The sequence below is a fragment of the Bactrocera neohumeralis genome, chromosome 2 (assembly GCF_024586455.1).
Source record: "Bactrocera neohumeralis isolate Rockhampton chromosome 2, APGP_CSIRO_Bneo_wtdbg2-racon-allhic-juicebox.fasta_v2, whole genome shotgun sequence".
Lineage (NCBI taxonomy): Eukaryota > Metazoa > Arthropoda > Insecta > Diptera > Tephritidae > Bactrocera > Bactrocera neohumeralis.
In genome coordinates, this window is record NC_065919.1 from 91,799,426 (window position 1) to 91,811,724 (window position 12,299).

General features: G+C 34.8%; 2 protein-coding genes across 4 annotated transcripts; one reads left to right on the forward strand and one right to left on the reverse strand.

Annotated features, from left to right (window-relative positions):
• Positions 1 to 337: 337 nt before the first annotated feature.
• LOC126752502 (uncharacterized) lies at positions 338 to 5,350 on the forward strand. Of its 3 annotated transcripts, XR_007666002.1 has the most exons (3): positions 338 to 428; positions 558 to 727; positions 946 to 1,194. XR_007666002.1 is itself a non-coding variant. In XM_050463346.1 (2 exons), exons 1-2 carry the CDS (start codon positions 3,629 to 3,631, stop codon positions 5,342 to 5,344), a joined length of 1,041 nt encoding a protein of 346 aa, XP_050319303.1. In that variant the 5' UTR covers positions 3,420 to 3,628; the 3' UTR covers positions 5,345 to 5,350. The 3 variants fall into 3 exon arrangements, 1 of the variants encoding a protein (XP_050319303.1); XR_007666003.1 differs by lacking the exons at positions 338 to 428; positions 946 to 1,194 and adding an exon at positions 4,924 to 5,013 and having other exon boundaries at positions 435 to 727; XM_050463346.1 differs by lacking the exons at positions 338 to 428; positions 558 to 727; positions 946 to 1,194 and adding exons at positions 3,420 to 4,248; positions 4,924 to 5,350.
• On the reverse strand, positions 5,297 to 8,966 carry LOC126752385 (bromodomain-containing protein 8). The gene is made up of 2 exons (XM_050463133.1): positions 6,788 to 8,966; positions 5,297 to 6,713 (listed from the first exon to the last, which is right to left on the reverse strand). Exons 1-2 carry the CDS (start codon positions 8,856 to 8,858, stop codon positions 5,749 to 5,751), a joined length of 3,036 nt encoding a protein of 1,011 aa, XP_050319090.1. The 5' UTR covers positions 8,859 to 8,966; the 3' UTR covers positions 5,297 to 5,748.
• Positions 8,967 to 12,299: the final 3,333 nt, after the last annotated feature.

Genomic DNA, 12,299 nt, shown 5'->3' on the forward strand with positions numbered 1-12,299 from the left:
ATGTTATGTGCATGAATTCTATAAACTATGTGCAGAATGTACCTGCTGGGAGGGATATTTGTATATTTGTAATAAAACAATTTTTGGAAATGAAGTATTGGACATGGCTTCGCCCTCCAATAGCTTACAGGTGTGATAAATTGAAAAACTATACATATGTTCTAAACTTTCATTGCAAAAATGGATGCAATGGAATTGTAACCACGCCCTCCGATTGTGCTCGATACTACTACAAGGGCAAAAATAAATCGTCATAAACTTAAAATTTCGCGTTAGGGAGGTTTGTATTTAGACCACAATTTGTAAAGATATCAATTTTTTCATTCCAGTCTTAGGGATAGTTTGGAAACAAATGAACAAATGATGTTGCAGTCGTATATCGCCAGTGCTATCAATCACATTGTGTCATACCATATGCTGTTGGAAAGGTAAGAGCTTCATTTAACGAAAAAAAACTAAATTTGGGGAAGTTGAAAAAAAGTTACAGCTGTTCAAAAATGAGTAAAAATAATGAAGAAATTCGCTATATTTTGAAATTTTTGTATAAAAAATGGAAGAATGCCACGGAAGCCACCAATGATGTTTGTGAAGTTTACGGAGACTGTATCAGTTCGTGTAGCACAACGACGGTTCGCTCGCTTCCGTTCTGGAAATGTCGAAATTTCGATTTACATTGATGGAATAATGTCTCTGGCGGAAAAATGGCAAGAAGTTGTCGACTAAATTGGTACATATTTGTTTATTTATTTATCATTACAAATATAAGGAAATAAGTTAAAATTGATTATATATATATTTTTGTGTCACAATTTTTTTTTTTCTTCATCGTTAATTTTAAACTGTATATAGTACTGTGATCAAATTGAAAGGTGAATTTTGTCCCTTTCATTTTCTTCAAAGTAATCCCCTCCCGCTGCAATACACTTATGCCAACGAATTTTCCAGTCATCATAGCACTTGGAAAAATCCTCCGTCGTGATGGCCATCAGCGCCTTCTTCGATTCAGCTTTTATATCCTCAATTGAGTCAAAACGGTTTCCTCGGAGTGGTCATGTGAATTTGCTGAATAGCCAGAAGTTACACGAAGGTAAATCAGGCGAATGCGGTGGTTGCGGAACGATATTAGTTGAAAATGTGGCGAAAAAAAATTTACCGATTCTGATAACACGCAAAGTATAAATTAAAAATTCACGCTTCAATAAACTTTGCCCTAATTCCATACGTTTAGTTTTTTTTTTTCTAAAATGAATAATCGTAAAAATGAAAAACCTTTCAATTTGATCACAGTGGTATGTACTTGGCAATATCTTGATTGATTAATTTGATTTATTAAAAACATTAAACCTTAGCCAGCAAAATCCTGTAATAAATGGTTCAAGGTGTCCTTAATATAAATATTATTATACAATCGGTACCAAGACTGAATAACCTGGGGAGCCTATGTTGAGCCTTTTCATGCCGATCAAGAGAAGAACTTCAGAACTTATCGAACCCTATTATTCTCGGGACTAATGTCTTCTTGCTATTGCCTTTAGTCCTTTATACATTTGTTAGTACACGCAATATATTGAATAATATTCATAATAAATTAAATGTAAAATTTAAAATCATTTTAAATTTGTACAAAATATAAAGTTTTATGCTTCGCTCGTCTATTAATTCATAGTCGCACGCTCCTAATATCAATTTTTTTATAGATTTGTCGATTTGGTTGTTAAATATTTGTGATCTTGGATAGGATGTTGATAGACCATGCCTATAATGACCTTGAACATTTTAACTCAACTTCCACAAATTCGACTTAACAATCAGTCATATGCTTAGGATACAAGAAAAAATAACTTCAAGTGGTAACACACCTTTTACCAACATCTCTAAAGACTCGAATATATACTTTTATTATTTATACTCTTGCACCTGTTGCTGCAGATAGTTATATTCACCTAACGGTTGTAGGTATCACCTAAAACAATGAGAGATACAGTTATGTATATATAAATGATCAGGATGACAAGAGAAGTTGAAATCCGGGCGACTGTCTGTCTGTCTGTCCGTGCAAGTTGTAACATAAGTAAAAATTGAGATATCTCGATAGAACTTGGTTTGCATCCTAGTACAAAAAAAATTAAGAGTTCGAAAATGGGCGTAATGGGACCTTTGCCACGTCCACAAAACGCCATTAACCGAAAACTTATAAAGTGCCATAATCAAGCAATAAATTAAGATATAAAGCTGTAAATTGGCACAGAGAATCGTAGTAGCAAGGGGTATCTGTGAGCAAAGAATTTTTTAAAAGTGGGCTTGGCCCCGCCTTCTAATAAGTTTAATGTACATACATATGTATATCCTAAACTACTAAAGCTACAACAACCAAATTTGCCCAACGCAAATATTATAAGATTAAGTCCTATCGAAAGTGTGAAAATGGATGAAATCGGATGATAACCCTGATTACTTCCCAGTTAACGTTACGGTTAAAAACTACTAAAAGCGCGATAACTCAATAACTAAATACGCCAGAGACAATAATCCGAGATGCTTATACTTATACTCGTAACAGCGTATTTTTATGCCTAATATGGATTGTGTGCGAAAACTTTTTCGAACATCCGGCTGACTTTGTTCCAAATAATTGGTGATTTTATGTTAGGTATCTTAATGAAACACAGGGAATACTTCTTAGTATGTTGTCTGATAAAAGTTAATAGATAAAATCCGGACGATACTACCCCAACTCCCATTTACTTCGTATAAGGTTTAATCTTATGCCGAATATGTCGGTCAGTGTATGAGTTGTAAATAGTATATGAATATATAAAGTTGCTTGGATTCCGATCCTCTGGTTGACATTTTACACCTTAAGGTATTTTACCTGACTCTGATTCCTGCAAGTTGCAAGAGTATAAAATGTTCGGTTGCACCCGAACTTAGCCCTTCCTTACTTGTTTAAAATTATATCCATTGTCTGCAATGAGCATATTTCAAATAATTCGGCTCTAATTAATTACTTGCGTATTTTTATTCATCCAACTTTATATATATATACATACATACATACATTTGTATATATAGTATATGCCTGTTAGTATACTTATACATACATATGTATGCCTATGTGCAATTTTTGTGTTGTTCATGAGACTGGGTTCGGACTGGTGGAAGACGCTGATATTACTCTACTATGCTCAATTGTATAAGCGTAAACGTAAATATGCTCATGTACGAGTATAAATATAAAATATACATATATAAGTACATGTATAATAGATGCAACATGTGTATAACTTTACAAATATATAAGTACATACATATATATACATAACTACCATTACTACCTCTATACGAATGTTGCCGTAATTTCTCTACCTTTACCTTTCGGATCAAAGCTTATTTTTTGTTTTTGTTGTATAATCCTTCTACACTATTTTGCTGCTGGCTATATTACTTTAATGAGTCAAATAGTTTTATTCCGCCAGCTTCACTTTAACAGTAAACTTGTAAGAAATTAGACGCAGCAATCCTTTAGCAGTCCGCGAAAATCAACTACGTTAAATCAACCATATATACATACAAATGTATTAATTTTATTAAGACATAAACATATGTACATACATATGTAAGTTATATAATGAAGTTAAATTGTGTTATGATGCAGTTTGTGGTGCTGTTAATGCAAAATTGTCCGTCCCAAAACGGCGTATTAGCGCGAAATGTACACACAACTACCGCTATAATTCTGAGTGACATTCGTAATGCTTTCAAAACCATAACAAACAATACAAATCTCATAAATCGTATTATACCCCAGATGTACGAGCCCGTAGCGCTTTCATCCAATGTTACTTTTCAATTCAAAATACCAGACGGCAGTGTAAAGGACGGTTCCTCAATATTGACGATGCGGCGTAGTGACTTAGTTGACCCAGTTTTTCCTAATTTAACAATGGAGTACATGCGCGCGCAATTAAATAAAACCCGGTCCACTTTATTTACAAACGAAAGTCTGGATAATTTGGAGCCAACTAAAGTAAGTGCCGAAAGCAGTGCAAATACTTGGAGTTCACTAGGATTGGATGGTTGGTCTGGCGCTGTTGCTCCAGCGGTTGTTGAGCCAAATATTCAGGAGGCATATCCAAACAGCGATATCCTTTTAGGGTTGGAGAATGGAGGGAAGGACCCCGATGATGAGAACGTATATATTGCACGCGTTAATGATCCTTTCGGTATCTCCGTCAAATGGGCATTTAAGTGAGTTTAGAATAATATCGTGTATTTACATATAGACGGGTTGCTTTACAGAGAGCCAAAAAAAATCGGAAAAATTATCACTTATGCGGAAATGTTCTACGGATCATTCCGAAAACCTTTCCAAAAATACTAAGTGCTAAAAACGATTTCGATCCAGTGATTTTTAATCAACATATTATTGATTTATCTAATATCGTTGTTAATTTGTTGCACGCAACTGTACAGAGCTACCATTTAAACTGACCACCCAAAATCAACTTCTTGTAGGAGAACTTTTTATTTTTGATTTTTATGATAGCTTAGGTGCAACTGAAATTAAGTTTCCCTTGTTTTGGTTTGAAATCTAAAATAAAATATATGTACGATTTTTTACACAATAAATTAATATGAGTTTTACAAAAAAAGGGAATTCTCGAGTAACTATTTAGCCTGGCTGCGTCCGATAATTTAAACAATGATAATTAAAGTTGAGATACCGTTACTAAACTGAATGTATGTATGTAATAATCTGTTGCTATCAAAGTAGATTTGTATTGTACTCAAACCCAAATGAAATCACCTCATTAATGATGGCCCTTATATTATACATAATTCAAATAAAAATATTAAATTATATTTAAAATAAAAAAATTACTTGTACACTGCTTATAAATACATATTTTTTAATTTCTACAGAAATTTAACCGGTCGGACAAAACGCGACGTGCTTACATTATACTCCATCATTCAATGTGCCACCGGTTGTAAGCCACTCGTATATAAAGGATACGGTTGTTACTGTGGATTTTCAGGTTCTGGTGTTCCTGTTGATGGCATAGATAACTGCTGCAGGATCCACGACATATGTTACGAAAACAGTAATTGTATATCCTATTTAGAATATTTTGTACCCTACATTTGGAAGTGCTATCGACGAAAACCATTATGCGCTTTAGACCATGGTGAATTTGGAGGCCCAAGATCATGTGCAGCGCGACTGTGTAAATGTGATATTCAATTGTCTCATTGTTTACGACGATTTACCTGTCCCAGACGTAAAGCGGTATGCTTCAGCTCGAAAGCTAGGCGTTTTCAAAATTTATTACTTTCATTTTAGATTTATAATATAATACATTCACAAAGCGTGTTTTCAATATTTCATTTAACAGTCCTTAAAACTTATATAAATCAATTGCTGGTATTCTGGTACTGAAAAAAGGCAGCATTGAACGGTGCTGAACAATAAGAGCTATGGATTGAATTTTCGTTCCGTCTTTAGTACTAAAAAAAAAACTTTGACACAAAAAGTTATACTGAAAAAAATAAGTAAATATTAAAATTGTTATATTTTTCAAAATAAATATTTCCAACAGGATTAAACAAAGAAATAAAAATTAAACATATGACAAGATTTGTCGTACAAACTCTGTTAAATTATTGATAATTTTTTTTATAAATTTGTGTGAAATAATGCTCATAGAAATGTGTTGATTTGTTGCTATTTAGTTCATTAGTATATTATTAGGAGATGCGTTGACTTTTTCTAGATCCACTTCGAGATTTTGAGCCTGTTCCACTTATATTTAATACTTTACTTCCGTCTTTACTATCTTTTACTGGTATATTGTTATCGGTGATATTCGTATTTGCAACAAACTCACGTATAGCTTGGCATTCCAGCATAAAAGCATTAGCTGCGTTGAACCCGCTGGTATCCTGCTTAAATAATATCAATCCATTTTGACACATTAGCATAATATCGCGTTGCAATTCGGTAACATTACGTATGGTACCGGATTCAATGCATTTTCTAATAGAAACCATATCTAATGGTCGCAAGCAAATTTCATTGAATTGGACATCTTCATTAAAGGAGCGCTGCAGAATATTTGCATTTTTACTGTATTGCAGTGCGTGAAAAATACTTAATAACGACTTTTTCGAAACGCGTGATTCGGAATCTTCTCGCTCGCGATCACTTGAGGCCGGTGAATTTGGTACGCTGTCGTTAACAGGTGTAGATGAGTATCGCCTCCGAAGTCTTTGGTTATTCAAGTTTTCTAAAGTCGATGCGCTAGCGTTATTGTTCATCGGATGAACATCACCATCGATCATAGGACTTTCGGAGCGATCACGATCACGTAATTTTCGTAGCATTGGAGGTCGCGCTAAAGTAACGGAGGACGATGAAGATGAAGAAAATTGTGTTGTAGATTCGTCGTCTGTTTTACTATGTTGATCTTGGCGATTTTGTTCAATTAAACTTCTACGGGCTTGGGCAGTTTCTCTCTGTTTAATTGAAGTATTTCCTAAGTTATCATCTTTGCGATTAACAAAACTAATGTCTGTGGTAGAAGATTCCTCATCGGTATAAGCTATAGATATGGTCGGGGGTATAGGCACAGCCCCTTTTTGGCCAATACGGGAATTGTTAATTGCCATTTCGGTCAATTCCTCCTCATGTTCCGTCGAATCTTTCGTTCCTTCTGAAATACATAAAATATTTTTATTTAAAGACAAGTATATAATTTGAAAAATGTTCCTATTTATTGTATATTACCCAGTGTCCCTACATCGTTTTCTAAATCTTTTTTAATTTTTTCTGCTTCTTCATCTACATTGGATTTTTCAACGTTTTGTTTTTCTTTTTGACCGTTAGAATCATCATCATCGGTTGGAATGACTATCACATCAGAATATTCACTTGCTGCGGCTGATTTTTCATCGTCATTGAAGTTTTTTGTATCCTCACCCTCATTTTCCCCCACCAAATCGGCCAACTGTTTTTCTAACTTATCGTGTTCTTTATTATCTTCTTCGAAAGTCGTCTGCAAAATTTTGAATTCTTGGCAGTCTGACTTTTTGCTGGACTCAATTCCATCATCTTTATATGAATTATTTATTTCCAAACCCATCTTATCTTTGGAAACAACTTTTTCGTGTACTGCTCTTTGTTCTAGGGTGGCAACAGCAGCTAATGGAATGTTGTCATTTGAGTCATCACTTGATGTGGTTTCCATTTTCCGTTGATTACTTACTATAGTGGGATTGATTTCCTCGACCTGGCTTATTATCACTTCGTTGGAGGATATCTTGTCATCAAGAGGTTTTATATCATTATTTTTTCTCTCACTCTCTAAAACATTTTCTGCCACATTCCTTAGTTTTGACACTGGTGTATCATCTTTATTCTGAAAATCTTCATCGTTCCTCATATCATTAGGCGAATCAGCCTCCATGTCTTTGAGAAAATCGACTTCTTCACCATCTATAACTGCAGATACATCTATATCCAATTCATCAATGTTCCCAATGTTTTTGAAAACCTCAAGCAACTGTTGTTCCTCGTTAGGATCGGTTTCATCAGAATCATTTCCATTGTTCCTAGAATCACTCAAATGAGTGGTAAGATCTTCGTCAAGTTCCATAGGGACTTCATCATTGTTAGAATCAGATACTTGATTTTGAACTGCATTTATTTGAGACTTATCAGCTCCATTCAGTCCGGCTTGGAGGGTTTCCGCATTTCGAGTTTCGGCATTAGTTACCGTAATGTCTAGTGCTTTATTCCTTTCTAACAACATAGAAAGTGTGGGAGCAGCCTGTGAAGGTCTCAATAAATTTTGTCCAGTGATACTTGTTACGGGTACTGACGACATAGATGGCGGACCACTAATCGGACTTGATAACAATTGTGCAGCCTTTTGTGGGGGTATACTTGATTTTAAAGTAATAGCAGGCTGGTTTTTATTCGGTATGGACCCACAAGTTAAGAGCGTAGTGATAGTGGGCGCAGATGAACGAGTGGAGTTATTCGCTGCACTAGTTGAGGTGTTTGTGGACATAGATGTAGGCGAACTGGTGCCAGGTGTAGGTGATTTTAACAAAGATGATAATAATGGTGAAATACCAGATTGTGTTGGCTGTTGTTTTTGTTTCGTTTGATTGAAAATTGTAGATATTTGTTCTGGGTTCGATGCACCGGTTATGTCTTCTACATCCATATCCACTGAAGTAGTATCAGTCGTGCGATGTGCTGGTAAAATATTTTGTGTTCCTACCGGGGATAACTTATTCCAACTGCATTGCGTTTCCGGTTTCTGTTGTTCTCTTTCACGTATTTGATTTTCAATTTTCATTTCTTCTACGCGCTCCTGCTCTTGCTGGATTTCAATATCGCACCACATCTCTCGTAATTGCTCTTCATTGAAAAATCCTGACTGCAATGCTTTAAGTTCTCTATAGATTTCAGCGAATTCCTCTTGTTCCTTCTGAATTTCCGCCTTTAACTCATGTTGTCGGTCTTCATTTAACCGATGAAGAATAAGTTCCGCTGAAGAACTTTCAGCAGAGGGACTTGAGCTTTCATACGATAGTTTTTTACATTTCGGCGTTTCTATTTTCTCTAGCAAAAAACCATATTGTGCAGCACAGTTTTTTTGAGAGAACCAGTCACTAGGACGGATGACCGTCCCATCTCCACAAACATGTTTAAGGCTACGACTAACTGACATCCAGTTCTGATCACCATTGCATGATACCGCAGATGCTAAGCATAGTTGTTCTCTTGTTGTCCATTTGTCTAAAGACATACGATTCAACATCGAACATTCTGGTATTGTGGAGGCCATGCAATATTACTTTTAATCAGTTTAGCAAAATTTAATTAATTATTTTTATGCACAACTTTATAAATATCACAAATTGTAGCACTTTTCTTCTTCTTTTAAGAATAATCATTGACAGCAGATGACGTTCCATTATTCATGGCACTATTATTATCGCAAATATCGATAGCAGTTGAAATGTAAAATTCGATAAGCTCCATTGAGAGCGTTGACAACTATAATGGAACATTCACATAAAACTTTCTTCGCTTTGCTTGACAATTCATTTTTTAAAAACAAAGCTAAAAAAGCAGACGATATGTCAGAATGAAGATTCCGTGTTACACATAATGAAAATGGCGACTGTTTCTTGGCAAAGCGTATAGCGTTTCGATGTGACCGCAGTTATACAAAAGTTAACATCGAAGTTTCCTGTGAAAGCAAAACGTAGCAAAAGTTCTGTAAGAATTAGTCATTCAGCCATAATTTTTTCTTGTTTTTACGTACACTAGCGCATAACAGTAAAAACATGATTCAATTATATAAGGTTGCGTCCATAGTGCGGAAACAGCAAATTTTCAAAACTGTTTGAATCCATAATGACAAAATCAAGTGTTTTCTTTTGTGTTGTTTTGATTTTATAATTCAAATGTAAATTTTTCTAAGATTTCAACTACAGCTCTTGGTATTCGACTAACCGGATAGGGAATCCGAATAATAATATTCGATTCGCAGTATCCGGATAGCCGTAATAATAAGTCATCCACTATTGGATTAACCGTTCATTGTCACTTCACACACGGACTCTTATGTTGCCCAAACCTCTCGTGGTCGGGTGGCATGCTTTGTCAGAGAATGTTTATGAATAGAGAAGGCGCAAATGTTAAATCAAAACTTTTTAAATGAATTATCGATGCGCATGACTATTTAGATTTGTATTTATAATTTCTGTGATATTAAAAAAAATCGTAAATATAATTTAATATAGTGTAAGTTCTTCAACACTTTTATATGCGTTGCGTAAACAATTCTCAATGATCAAAGGATAACAATAAAACAATGGCTAAAGCGGCCGCGTTCACACTTTTGAGGTGGCTCAGGTCATAAGCGTGAAAGGGTTAAGCTCAATGCCAAAACCATGGTCCCCTTAACGATGGATTAATTTATTAATTGGAATCTTAGCGTTTTTCGATGATCAATATTGGTTTTGTTCTCTAATCCCGAAATGTAGTAGGCAACCTACGTAATAGTAACCTGCGGTTGTTGTTACATGACATAAGTTGCTATGAGTTGATGATATGAGTCAGAAACAGCACCAGTTCGCTTGAGAAAATATAAAAAACCGTTCAGCAAAATTTTAAAACTACTTTATAATTTTACGCTATTCAAGCTGCATTGTCTCCAGTCGATAAAAAATACAACCAGTTGAGACAAATTACTAAAACATTTGAATTTTTGTTTGATAATGATCAGTTGCAAACTTTTACAGACGCAGTTATTTTTGAACATTGTAAAAAGATAGAAATGTTATTAACTAACGGCAAATTGACGGATATACTTACATATGTACATATGTTTGTATGTTCATGAAACTGATTTATTCAAAGTGGCCATACACGACACACATGTGCGTTCGATCGGTATGTGAGCGATTGCGGTTTACTAGTGTATGGGTTCGTGCGCATACCGATCCATGTTCGCGAAAATGTTTGATTTTTTACGATCGGTGTGCACACATGTACATACATACATATGTCGTGTATATCCCCTTAATATGGGTGTTGCTAACACTTCTTGTGTAGGTAACTACTGAAGTGCTGAACACATAGAGCGCGACAGACTGCAAACTACATCTGTCAAATATTAAAATACACACGTTCTTATGGACACTGTTATTTTCACAGCTGCACGACTACACGACTGCAGGCCGACAGTTGTCGCTCTCGCTAACTTCAATTTAATCGTATATTTGCCAACGACAGTAGGACGACAGTAGAGTTGACAGTAGAATGGAAGATAGAGAGATGAGGTAGATGGTGATGCCACTAATATGTAAAATGTAAAATTATTCACAGCTCTAACAAACTTGAAGTTATTTTACAAATAAAAGCATAAAATAGCTCTATTATAGCTCAATTATATCATTTGTAATAACAATTGATAATTTAAAGCAAAAATATTTACTTACTTTTTGCATAAAAAATTTCACTTTGAACAAAATATTAAAATTTCATTGAAGCGAAAGGAATTAGTATGGCCACAACGAAATTGTATACATACAAAATGGACAACTGCGTTGTTTTGTGTACATGCCGGCCATTGTGTTGTTGCTGCTTCTCACAAATGTACATGTAGTAAGATGCACAACGACGTTTTCAGTTCACTGTCGTGCTGTTGCTGCCTGTTGTGTTCTATGTGTTCAGCACTTGAGGATGCTGTTTTTCTAAACTAAAACTTATCAAAACTTTACCCGCACTCTACAATGTGTCAAAAAAGAATGCCAGTTTCTGATTTTTTTCAAATTAGAGGCAAATAATAAAGAAAATATTTAAATAATTAACTTTTTTATTGTATTAATAATTATAATAGGCTTAGAAGGGGCGAAAAATTTGGCATTTGCCTAGAGCGGTAAATTGTCTCGGGCCGACCCTGCTTTTTGAAAAAATGTGATCTCAGACTGAATCCAGTGGAGAATCTATTTGCATATAGTATGTATAACAGAATTGTTAATACCTTAATAGTCCTCTACGAAATCAGCACAAAAGTCTTGAAAGCAAGATCCCTGCATCCGTATCAATATTTATTATTAGCGCAAACAGGTCAACCAGTTACATATGTACATATGTACATATGTATGTATGTATGTTCTGTACCAATTGTGCATATATTCAGCATGCTGTCCAGATTTTGCTTTTCTGGACGCACAACGGTTCCTATGTTAATGCAGCCTATATAAAGGTTGGCATAATTTATCCAAAAAACTCTAAACAATGTTCAAATAGACTTGAGGCCATTTTCTCAAAGGAAAGATATGCCACTCACTGACGGGGCATTAGCAACAGTAAATGAGGTTAAGTATGCGCAACAGTAGATATGCGCCTGTTTCCAAGCGCTACGAACAAATACCTACTGTATTATACATATGTATGTATCTGTTTTTATGAGTTGATGTGTTTTTTAAGAATATTGCGACAATTAAATGTCTTTCTGTGTAAGTATATCGTTGGTAATCAACAGAAAAACTTAAATCGATACAACAATTCGTAACCTATATACATACATATGTATGTATGTACATATGTATGTACAAAACAAAACTATAAACATGGACAATTGACACTTACTGTTGACGCTTTTTTGATGTGTTTAGCCAAATAACAAAGACGCGTTTATGCACATTTTTATTAGCTACTCATACATTACAGTTGGTCGATTTACACGGATCCAAAAGAAAACGGAAAATTT